Source organism: Vipera berus (genome assembly GCF_964194415.1).
Source record: "Vipera berus genome assembly, chromosome: Z".
NCBI lineage: Eukaryota > Metazoa > Chordata > Lepidosauria > Squamata > Viperidae > Vipera > Vipera berus.
Genome location: NC_138205.1, coordinates 20,997,770 through 21,010,058, shown reverse-complemented (window position 1 = coordinate 21,010,058; position 12,289 = coordinate 20,997,770). Strand labels below are relative to the sequence as shown.

At 46.8% G+C, this 12,289-nt stretch overlaps 1 protein-coding gene across 1 annotated transcript; it reads right to left on the bottom strand.

The window, feature by feature from the left end:
* Window positions 1-1,924: 1,924 nt before the first annotated feature.
* On the bottom strand, window positions 1,925-12,144 carry LOC308677070 (ADP-ribosylhydrolase ARH1-like). Its single transcript, XM_081343230.1, has 8 exons — window positions 12,051-12,144; window positions 9,321-9,550; window positions 8,314-8,412; window positions 7,718-7,823; window positions 7,536-7,615; window positions 4,969-5,152; window positions 3,120-3,334; window positions 1,925-2,179 (listed from the first exon to the last, which is right to left on the bottom strand). The coding sequence occupies exons 1-8, from the start codon at window positions 12,059-12,061 to the stop codon at window positions 2,016-2,018; spliced, it is 1,089 nt and encodes a 362-aa protein (XP_081199356.1). The 5' UTR covers window positions 12,062-12,144; the 3' UTR covers window positions 1,925-2,015.
* Window positions 12,145-12,289: the final 145 nt, after the last annotated feature.

Sequence of the window (12,289 nt, the reverse complement as noted above, 5' to 3'; positions counted from 1 at the left end):
TGAGGGAGGCCAGGGGAGGCACTGGAAGGACTGGTGAAGGCCGCGTGTGAGTTGGGGGAAGTCAGGGCAGTGCTTGGGAGGCCTGATGTCGGCTGCACATAAGCACAGGAAAGCCAAAGGATGGATGCTGCCATGAGGTGCAAAAGCAGGCAGGCCAGGGAGACTTAGCAGAGTGATTTGCAACCTGCCCTGCTGACTTCAAGGTTGACTTTGCTTGTGGGAAGCTGAGGGGAAAGGTCACACATGGCAATCACCTGACCACAAGACACTGCAACTGTTGTAAGTGCAAGCCAGTTGTTAAGCACTCCAATAGCAAATCACAGAACGGTGAGGTTGCAGCAAGGGACCAGAACTCTGAGGACTGGTCCTAAGTAGCATTCTTTCAGCACCATTGCAATGTTGGTTGCTCAACATGTGATTGGTAAGCGAGGACTACCTGCATAAGAATCTGGTATTACAACCACTGCTGGGAAAAACTGCAGCCTAGGACATAGTCAGAAACTCATCACTGTAAGAAACAAGGCTGCTTTGACAAAAGAACCTAACCTTTGTCTGAATAAAAAAGGTGCATAATCCTATTAATTATTTGTTGTTGTTAGCTGCGAAGTCGTATCTGACCCTTCGTGATCCCATGGACAACGTTCCTCCAGGCCTTCCTGTCCTCTACCATCTTCTGGAGTCCATTTAAGCTCACGCCTGCTGCTTCAGTGACTCCACCCAGCCACCTCATTCTCTGTTCTTCCCTTCTTCTCTTGCCCTCAACCTTTCCCAGCATTAGGCTCTTCTCCAGTGAGTCCTTCCTTCTCATTAGGTGGCCAAAGTATTTTGAGTTTCAGCTTCAGAATCTGGCCTTCTAAAGAGCAGTCAGGGTTGATCTCCTCTAGGACTGACCGGTTTGATCGCCTTGCAGTCCAAGGGACTCGCAGGAGTCTTCTCCAGCACCATAATTCAAAGACCTCAATTCTTTGGCGCTCAGCCTTTCTTATGGTCCAACTTTCACAGGCATAGATCGCAACTGGGAAAACCATGGCCTTGACTATACGCACTTTTGTTGGCAGGGTCATATCTCTGCTTATTAGTGTGCTGTCTAGATTTGCCATGGCTTTCCTCCCAAGGAGCATCTTTTAATTTCTTGGCTGCAGCTCTCATCTGCAGTGATCTTGGAGCCCAGGAATACAAAATCTGTCACTACCTCCATTTCTTCCCCATCTATTTGCCAGGAATTGAGAGGGCTGGATGCCATGATCTTGGTTTTCTTAATGTTATTAATTTAGTGGCCCTTTTTCTGTCCATGGCTGAATGACACATTCATACTTGGATCTCCTGCACAAGTGAGGGTTTTTGCACAAAGTCTGTGCTTTTGCATCGCATTACATTCATGTAATCATGTATTTATCCTGCATTTCAGACAAATACTGCCTCCATCATTTCAGCAGGAAACCAGCTCAATCTTCTATGAACAGTGATTTATCTTGCATGGAGGGACTCTGTGATTCTTCCACCACTGATGAGAATTTAAGCCTAGGAATTATTTTTGCACCCAGTCACTCAGCTTAGCTATAGAATATGTGAAATAATAGAGCTGCTTCCAGAAATATATAATGCACAATCCTCTGTGAAATCACAATGCCCTTGCTTATTAAATAGATAATCTCTCAAGTCAAAGGAAAAAGTTGACTTACAGGACAGGTCAAAGGAGTCCAAATGGCAGCTACAACCTTGTGGTCGAAACTCCATCCCAAAAGGGTGGGACTTCAATCACATGGCTCTGATTCTTGAGGGTTTTTTAAATCACTTCCCTAGGGACACTTCTACGCAGGATCTTGGGAATCTGCATCTTAAAGGACTCCTCTACACAGGAACTTAGGATTCTGCCACAGATCCCTCCTCCAGCCCACAAAACTGAGGGAGAATACAGCTTCAATTTATTTTGAAAGCATCAGTTTTCAATCTATTGCAAGTTTTCAACTTATGCCTTCCCAGGAATTGAGGATGTTATCCATGGGAATGGCTTCTCAAATAGACCCCTGCTCCCAAGCCAGGCGATGGAGAGAGTCGGCCGCAGAGACCATCCTGTCTCGATATTCCAGTTCCATGTGATTTCCAGATGGGATATTTCGGATACCATACATAAGGCCCCAGCAGCAAGCCGCGATGACCCCTGTGGAGTCACTGTCTCCTGGAGGACAAGAGCAACATACAGAAAAAAAAAGATTTATGAGTGGCTGCAATGACTCCCCAGATGCCTCTCCAGATGCTAGTTTGGAGAAAGATGAGCCAGCAGCCAAGAGCTATGAGCCAGGAGTGGAAAGGCTAAGCACAGGAAAACAACTGGCTGAGCAGCTGGCTGAGGTAGAGACAGGAGAGACACAGCTGCAGCTGGGAAGCCTAGAGGTTTGAGGTGTAGAGGGCACCCGGCTGCAATTGGTTGGTGGAGATGAAGAAGAACTACCTTCTCTTCCAGATCCAAGAGCACGCAGAGCTGAGAGGAGGCAGGCACAAAGAAGGTCAGCTAGGTTACTCATGAGGAGGCAGCCTCGCCCCTCTTAATGAGCAGCACCAGCAAGCAGTTATTCAGCTCAGTAAGGGGAGTGAAATGATGATCAGAACAATGTGTCCATTTCCTTGCTGGGTGTTCTTGCCTTTGCCCTTGCCCTGTGGATTTGCCTTTGCTTTGCCTTTGCCTTGGGGACTTGCCTTTTCCTGTGGACTTGCATTGTCTTGTGGATTTGCCTTTGCCTTAGAGCAGGGGTAGGCAACCTCGGCTCTTTTATGACTCATGGACTTCAACTCCCAGAATTCCTGAGTCAGCTATGCTGACTCAGGAATTCTGGGAGTTGAAGTCCATGAGTCATAAAAGAGCCGAGGTTGCCTACCCCTGCCTTAGAAGCTTGCTTTTTGCCTAGTGGACTGGACTTGCCTTTGCCTTGAGGATTAGGGTTGACTTCTTGAGAGTAGCCTGTGGAACTCATTGGGACTGAGCTGGTGCTGGCACAAGGGAATGCTAATTCAGGCTTGGAAACCATAATAAAGACTCCTAACATCTGCGATGTGTATGTGTGAGCACAATGTCAGCTAGTTTTAGGATCAAGCATTTTACAAGGGAGATAGTCACTCACCACCATGGAACATGGACCATCCGCAGAGCTGCTCCCAGCTGCTCCCAGCGCCCAGGAGGGCATCGTAGGCAATCATGGGGGCATCGTGACCACTCCGCCCAGCCCACCCATCCAGGCTGAAGGTTTTGTAGACGACATCCCGCTCAGCAGGACCGTAGGCAGGAGGAAATCGAACTGGGCCCCGACCATCGCTGAGACCTCGTTCTGAGAGGTACCTAAATGTGGGATGTTTTAGTTACATTTATGTATTCTAGTTAAATGGCTGTCCAGCTCACAAATAGGGATTCTGGGAGGATGGCATAGGGCTAAAAAACCAAGTAAACAAAAGGAAAACCCCCCAGCACCATATAGAATGAACAGCAAATATAATCCGATCCTCCCAAAAGTGTTTTTTCAAAAGGCAACCGGACTTTGTTTTTTCCTTGACAATATTTTGCTTCTCATCCAAGAAGCTTCTTGGATGAGAAGTGAAACACCTTCAAGGAAAAAACAAAGTCCACTTGCCTTTTGAAAAAACACTTTTGGACAACCATGACCTGGATAACTGAGAATCTCCATAGACATAATCCTCAAATCATTCCCAGGTAGACTCTTTTAACTTCTGGTTAAAACAGATGTGGAAAGGCTAACAGGTTCAGAGACATCTGGATTTTGGGGAGGAATATATGCTGTTCCACAGAGAAGGTGTTGTTGGGACAGAGAAGGGACAGTCCCTGGGGCCCATTTAATGACTTTGTTTCCTAGAAGGACACATACCCACCTTGCTGGACCTCATGGGCAGAGACAACTGCAGACAGGGTTTAGAAAGGATTTGTAATTGTTAACCAGCACTTTGAATTGTACCTGAAAGCTTATAGGAAGCTAGTGAAGCTTGTGGTGATATATGGGCTTACTATAATGCATTGGTAACTTCCCACGCCATCATATTCTGGTCTAATAGTTGCTCCTAGATGGTCTTATTTATATGCTGCCTTTATTAGTTTTATAAATAACTCACAGCAGTGAACACACAATGTGTCACCTGCTTGGCTCAGGGTAAAGACGTTAATATGTTATTATTAACACACTCATCAACTTTGACCCTTTGCTGGTAGATAACCTTACCCAGCAACTACAAGCTGATGTTAAATAGGAGCAGAAGGAACATAAGAATCCTGAAAAACCTTGCAAATCAGGAAACTAGATGAGATTTCTCCCACCCTGAGCACCAGGTAGAATAGCCCCAGAGAATCCCTCAAATTGGGAAAGTAGATCCTGAAAAAAATTGTTCTTCAAATTTCATCTCTCCCTCTCCCTCTCTCTCTCTCTCTCACCTATTTCTCTCACATCTCTCTCTCTCTATCATCTATCACCGTGGTGGCGAACCTATGGCACACGCGACACAGGTGGCACGCAGAACCCTCTCTGTGGCCACACACGCCGTCGCCCCAGTCCTAGGCCTTCAGCTGGGTTTTATAAAACCTTTTCGCTGTAGGCCTCCGCCACCGTGTGCAAAAAACAAAGGTTCAACCAGTCAATCAATTTCAAGTTCTCACAGGAAAAATAAAGATCTCACAAAGTTGGAATTGATTGATTGAACCTCTTAGTCCCACCCAGTCTGCCGTTACCACCGCAGCCACGCCCACCCAATGTGCCACGCCCACCCAATGGGCCACATCCAGCCAATGGGCCACGCCCACCCGACGATACATAAGTGGGTTTTGGGTTGCAGTTTGGGCACTCGGTCTCTAAAAGGTTCACAATCACTGATATATCACATTTCTGAACTGCCTATCTCCGCTTCTATTGTTTCCAGCTGTAATCAAGAGCCCTGCCTTCCTTGTTCCCTTTTCTTGTACCAACTACTTACCATTCCCACTTCTCTTGGAAATAGGTCCAAGCTGCTATATTGGCTTCAGTCTCAACCCCAGTAGCCTGGATGTACTCCAGGGCAAGGGGCAAAGCCTTCAGCAACCCAGGTCCCCAGAGCTGAAGGGGCAGCCCCTGGACAGCGTAAGCAGTGAAGAGGGCCGAAGCCAGAGATCCCAGATAGCCTACATGGAGGAAGTAGAGAAAGGATGAGTCTTTCAAGACTCTATAGTCCCCCCACTTTTTTTTCCTTCTCAGTCTTTCTACAAATTAAATTTGACTCAATTACTGAAATTTAGCCCAAGCTTCCAAAGGTAAGGCCTGTATAACAACTTTATTCAGTCAGTGACCAGCCAAGCATGCAACACAAAAGTAAAATCAAATGGGTGAGATAAAAGTATGAATATAACAAGAGTCTCTATAATAAAAGGGTAAACATAAATTATTATGACTGATTATGTGCTATCAAATTGTTTTCTGCTTCTAGTGACCACATGGATAAGAGCATGTTGGCTTTGACAATGGTCATGTTGTGATGTTTCACAAAAATTCCTAGCACCAAAATGTTAAGGAGAGAAAAGGAAACAGACAATATAGCTAAGCTCATCCCCAAAGGATTTTCATAGGACAAGAAATTTCATAGAAATTATCGATCAGAAAGTCAGCAGTTTGGCGGGTCGAATCCCGAGTGCCGCGTAACACAGTGAGCGCCTGTTACTTGTCCCAGCTTCTGCCAACCTAGCAGTTTGAAAGCACGTAAAAATGCAAGTAGAAAAATAGGGACCACTACGGTGGGAAGGTAACAGCGTTCCGTGCGCCTTTGGTGTCTAGTCATGCCGGCCACATGACCACGGAGACGTCCTCGGACAAGTGCTGGCTCTTCGGCTTTGAAACGGAGATGAGAACCGGCCCCTAGAGTCGGAAACGACTAGCACGCATGTGCAGGGGAACCTTTACCTTTACTTTACCTCTATGCTGGTATGTTAGTGCAAGTGTACATCTAAAATATTACAATCTATGAAGTAAACTATTGTTGTGATTCAGGGTCAGCCTGTGGGTTCGGCAGTTGGGTCGGACGACTCAGAGGAGGAGGAGGAGGGGGGTGTTGAAGAGCTTGCTGAGGGGGTTGGACAGCTTGATGAGAGCCCTCAGCCAGGCCCCTCTCATCTGGTCACGACGCAGTCCCAGCTGTGTGAGCCTGACAGTGTGGATGAAGATGACCCACAGCTGGCCCTGTTCAAGGACACCCGACGCAGGAGGCAGTCAATCAGGAGTAAACAGAGGAAGGCAATGGGGCTCCTCGGAAGGAGGCAGACAGAAGCCACGCCCTGAACTGTATTTAAGGGGGAATGCGTGGGAGGGCTGGTTTGCTGAAGGCAACCGCTTGAAAAGCTCCTGTTTCTTGGTTCGTGTCTTGTTCTATTTGTTTTTGTAGCAATAAATTTGGCAGGCGTGATTCCAGCCTCTTGCCTTCTTGTAAAAGGGGTTGTCCCTGCCTTTTCTGCAGGGGCGGTAGCAGGCTGGTACAGAACAACTATATATTGCCTAAAACAAGAAAACTAAGATATAATAAAGCTGAATTGATAATTCTGGTCTGTGATTGTTAACAAAAACTGATTGATTGAAAGCTGAATTGATGAATAAAAGAGAAGCACTTATTCCTGAGACCAATTATGCCTTATTTTCATCGTGGCAACACAGAGTTTGTCTACTGCACAAGAGAAGAAGGGTTTTGAATCTCTAAAAGATGATTCACATAGAAATTGTCTGGTCTTCCTAGGACTTTACATATTAGCAGCAGGTTCAAACAGAATTTTTCTAGTAAAAATTTTGGGGAAAGTGGTTTAGCCCTATTTATTTTAGAAATCCCATTCAGATTACATCAAGGAAGATAGATAGGGCAAATATATAAAAAGGTAAAGGTTCCCCCGCACATGCGTGCTAGTCGTTTCCAACTCTAGGGGCCGGTGCTCATCTCCGTTTCAAAGCCAAAGAGCCAGCACTTGTCCAAGGACGTCTCTGTGGTCATGTGGCCGGCATGAGTAGACACCAAAGGCGCATGGAACGCTGTTACCTTCCCACCGTAGTTGTCCCTATTTTTCTACTTGCATTTTTACGTGCTTTCGAACTGCTAGGTTGGCAGAAGCTGGGACAAGTAACAGGCGCTCCCTCTGTTATGCAGCACTCGGGATTCGACCCGCCAAACTGCCGACCTTCTGATCGACAAGCTCAGCGTCCTAACCCACTGAGCCACCGCGTCCCTTCTAGGGCAAATATATACTGTACAGTAATTGTGATGTCATCAATCTAATAACAACCACTCGTGTTTAGCGACCCCAAATCTCAGAAAACTCCAACAACACATTAAAAAAAGCCAATTTTACTGCTTCAGACTCTGTCATCACATCCTGTTCAACCTGTATCACTACTGAAGGCCCAGCCCCAGGACAATTTTTCTGTACTGTAGAAAAAGCTACCCAACATAAGCATAATGTTTTTTTTTCTCTCCCATTCCTTAAGCCTCAAGATCAGTCAGTCATACAAAAATGACTCCATATATCCCTTTACCTGTGGGGTGGTGATGTGTCATTCTTCCACTTTCTATGCTGACTTGGATCAAGGTGTTGAGATCAGAGGGGTGAGGATACCTTGGAAGAGAGATTGGTTGGGAATCAGGATGATCTGGTGTTGACCTTTGATCATTCTGCTGTTCCTGCTTTGCCCTTATTTCCTTCCCCATCATGTATTACCTAAGCCCAATGCACATGGATCTCATAGCTGCACCACAACCGGTTGCGTTAGGATTGAAGGGAATGCGATATCCACCTGGCTCCCCTGGACGTAACTGAGATGTTCCTAGAAGCAGGTGGGGGAAAAAAATAATAGCACATTGAAATGTTTACTGGCCAAATGACCTTGGATTTTTGGTTAGACATCCTTTGTCCTGGACGTTGTATTTGTTTACAGAACAAAACAATAAGGTTTGTGATCTAAAATGGAAGATTTGCGTATAGCTAAAGAAACTTGATTATTTTTTAACTGTTTTTTTTTCCTTCCTGAAACTGAAAGTAAACAACATACAGCAAAATCTTTTTTCTTCTTTGATTATGGAAGCCTCTTACGACTTTTTGTATAATTTTTTTTTAAAAAAATGAATGTGTGATTTATGGTTTGGATCAGGGATCCCCAACCCACAGGGCACGGACCAGCATTGGGCCGTGGCCTGCCAGGAACCAACTGGGCTGCAGAAGCAAGCGAAGCCCCATCCACACATGCAAGGGATCCAGGCAGTGCAAAAAACCATGCCCCCCCCCAATGCAGAAAAACTGCCCCAATGGAGTGTTACCCAGAATACTGGTGGGCCCAGGTTTTCTCCCCTCCATATCTTTCATAGCCTCTACGTAGCATCTTGCCAGCTCCTGGAACAAGGCCTCTCCGGTCTTCCCTATGCAAAAAAGATGGGAAACACAAGCGAACAATTTTTATTTTTAAATTTGAGACTAGAATTTACTTTGCTCTTGTCCTTCTGCTCTGCATAGGGCTTCTGTTGATGCAGTTTATCACCAATCAAAACTTCTATATTTATTTTATTTATTTTATTAAATTTATGTGCCGCCCTTCTCTCTAAGGACTCAGGGCGGCGCACAACAATAAAAATTAAAAACATAAAATAGAAAATTTTAAAGAGTTAAACAATAAATACAATAATTATATGACAATTTAAAAACCAGTAAAAAGCCTAATTAAAAATCGTAGTCAGTCCAGGCCCGCTTGTTGGAACAACCACGTCTTCAGGTCACGGCGGAAGGACCAAAGGTCAGGGGTCGTCCGCAGCTCTGGGGGCAATTCATTCCAGAGGGTTGGCGCGCCCACAGAGAAGGCTCTCCCCCTGGGGGTTGCCAGCCGGCATTGCCTGGCCGACGGCACCCTGAGGAGGCCGAATCTGTGGGAGCGAACTGGGCGATGGGAGGTTGACAATGGCAGCAAGTGGTCTTGCAAGTACCCCGGGCCTAAGCCATATAGGGCTTTAAAGGTTATAACCAGCACCTTGAATCGCACCCGGAGGGCAACTGGAAGCCAATGCAGCTCACGCAGGAGTGGTGTAACATGGGAGTACTGAGATACTCCCATAAGCACCTGCGCGGCCGCATTCTGCACCAGTTGAAGCCTCCGGGTGCACTTCAAGGGCAGCCCCATGTAAAGAGCATTGCAGTAATCCAAACGAGAAGTGACGAGGGCGTGGGTAACCGTGCATAGGGCATCTCGGTCCAAAAAGGGGCGCAACTGGCGCACTAGGCGCACTATGCAGAGATCTGAAGGATCCCTTTTCCTTGTGGGCTTCCAACCACTCACCTGTGGCCAAGGCCTCAGCAGTCGCCAGGTGCAGCACAGTGTCATCACTGACTGGCCAATCAGGGAGGGCTACATGGATCTTGTCAAGTCCCCCCATTTCCTGGAGCTCTTGGTGGATCTGGGGCCCCGAAGTACAGTATTCCCAGCGCTGGTTGCGATATCCAAGGGCATCACCAGCTCCAGAAAGCACCATGGCTGCACGATAGGCTTCTTGGGAAGGAGCGCGGTAGCTACAGGGGGATGGTGGAAAGAAATATTACTCAAGGCAAGCACCCCCACACACACACACACTGTAAAACTTTCCCATGCATGTGTTGCAAAATATCGGAACATGTTAAAAATATTCTTCTGAAATCTGCAACTTGTACTAATTCCCTAGGATCTATTTGCATATTAAGTGGCATATCAGATCCTGTTTCTCCAACTAAAACTGGCCAGTCCTTCGGAAGGTGCACATTTAGTGGAATTAATATTTTGAACCCAGTATGAAGCAAGATTGCACCAGGGTTAACCTGAAATTCGCATGGACAAAAATAAAAAGTATAATTTACATGAAAAGGATGCTGGGTTGTAATTTCAGTGGCCACTTCACCTGACTGTCATTTTATTAACAGTCACAGATCAGAGTAATAAAAATGGAAAAGTCGCTATACAAGTGAAAGTGTGCTATTTCTCTGAGGAGTTCAAGTAGTTATTGACATACAACCACAACTGGGACCAGAATTTCTGTTGCTACTCAAGGCAGTAGTTAAATGAATTGCGTCCAATTTTATGATTTTTTTTTACCATGGTTCAGTGAATCACTGCTGTTGTTATGTGAATCACAGGGCTGTTAAATGAATCCAGCTTCCGCCATTGACTTGCTTGGGAGAAGCTGGCTTGGAAGATCACAAATAGTGTTCACATGACCCCAGGGATGTTGCAACCATTGTGAATACATAGTAGTTGCCAAAAATCCAAATTTTGATCACGTAATTGCAGGAAAGTTGTAATTGCAAAGGCTGGTTGTAAGTCACTTTTTTCACTGCCACTGTAACTTTGAACAGTCGCTAAACAAATGGCTCTAAGTCAAGGGCTATCTGTAGTAACTTTCCAGGAAGAATCTAACTAACTAATGTTATGGTCGATCTCTGAAAGTTTCATAAAAACACCCTCTAAATCAGGGCTTTTTCAACCAGTGGTACAGGTACCACCTCTGGTACATTGGCACCTGGCAGTTGGTATGCGGCCATCCAAGAAAAGTGGTAGCAGGGGAGGGGAATGAGCTGAACTGGTGGCAGCACCGCACAAGCCTGAGCAAGAGATGGCTGGAGCTGCAGGGCTGTCAGGGCTCAGCAGAAGCGCCAGATCAGCACCAGGCTCCAGCTGGAGCTCGGTGCTGATCCCGGCGCTTCTCCAGAGCCCAGAAGAAGCGCCGATCAGCTGGAATGTTGCAGTATCTCCAGGGTCTTGTGATTTACATTCAGATGCTTGGCAACTGATTCATGTTTATGACGGTCACAGTGTCCCAGGGTCGTGTGAAGTGACCAAAACCTGCTGCAACCACCCAGCAGATAGGGGGAGGAATAAAAACCAAATTCCCCCCCACCCCACCCCCACTGCCAATCCTCAACAGAAATGCTCACAACAATGAGTGGGCAGGCAGGCAGGTGTCTTGCTCGGCTGTGGCTTGGGGGGCATTTTTTTCAGTGCCATTGTAACTTCAAACAGTCACTAAGCGAACTGTTGTAAGTTGAGGACTACCTGTACTTTATCACTTTTTTTCCTTTTTTTTTGGTGATTACGTTTTTGACCCCTTGCTAGGCGACTGGTGGTACTCGGATGTTGCCATATCCTAAAAGTGGTACAGTGGGTGAAAAGGTTGAAAAGCCCTGGTCTAAAAACAAGGTCCTGTAACAGCAAAACCACATTGTGATACTTCTGCCCAGGGGTGCAACCCATCAAACCATCAGCAGGCGAGCTCAATTTAAGGGAGACGTTAGAGCAGACATGTCAAACTCGCCACGTCACGTGACGTCGCGCGACGTATCGGAACTTTTTCCCATTGCCGGCAATGGGATGGGCACGGTTTTTTCGTGACGCTCCGGCCTGCGGGCCGGCAGTTTGACACCCCTGCTTTAGAGTAAACGTGAACAGCATGGAGTTCAAAAGGAGCTCCATTCGACTGATGTACAGCGCCACTTTCAAAGGCTTAAGACGGCTATTATTGAGATGCCGCTGTATTACATCTATTATGGTAGCAAGCTCCCTAAGCAAGAAAGTTACTGCAAACCCCCCCCCCCCGGAAAAAGCTACAGTATTTGAAGCTAGTGCAGGGGTAGGCAACCTCGGCTCTTTTATTGACTCATGGACTTCAACTCCCAGAATTCTGACTCAGGAATTCTGGGAGTTGAAGTCCATGAGTCAATAAAAGAGCCGAGGTTGCCTACCCCTGAGCTAGTGGTATTGCTGCGGTCTGAGAGCCGCGATGTTAGCCGTGAGCGGATTCTCACGACCTTTCTCCTAACGCATCCGAAAGAAACGCGTTGCAAAAAAAAAAGGAAACGGAAGCAGAGGAACCAAGTGAGAATGTTAAAAAAAAAAAAGGGAGGACCGGGCAGACGACCTGCTCTTAAAGCAATTGCCCTCCGGATTACTAAGCAAGCCACGGGAATCAAGTCGATTTGCACGTTTATTGATTATTGATAGGCGAAGGAGAGGGCGGGGGAGGGGGTGCGAGAAACCGCTTACGAGCCTTCCATGACTGCGGAGAAGGCAGGGGGGGCGACCGCTCCGTCTTCGTCCGTCCGACTTTGGAAACAAACAAAAAGAAAACCACTCGCCAGGCGCTACTTGTCCAGTGGGAGGACTTTAAAACGAAAGACTCTGCAAATCCGCTCCGTCTCTCCCCCCCCGCCCGCAGCCGCGTTGGGCCTGGCCGCCCCTCCCCCCCCGCCCTCTGGGAGCAATGGGACGATCCGAAGTGGCAG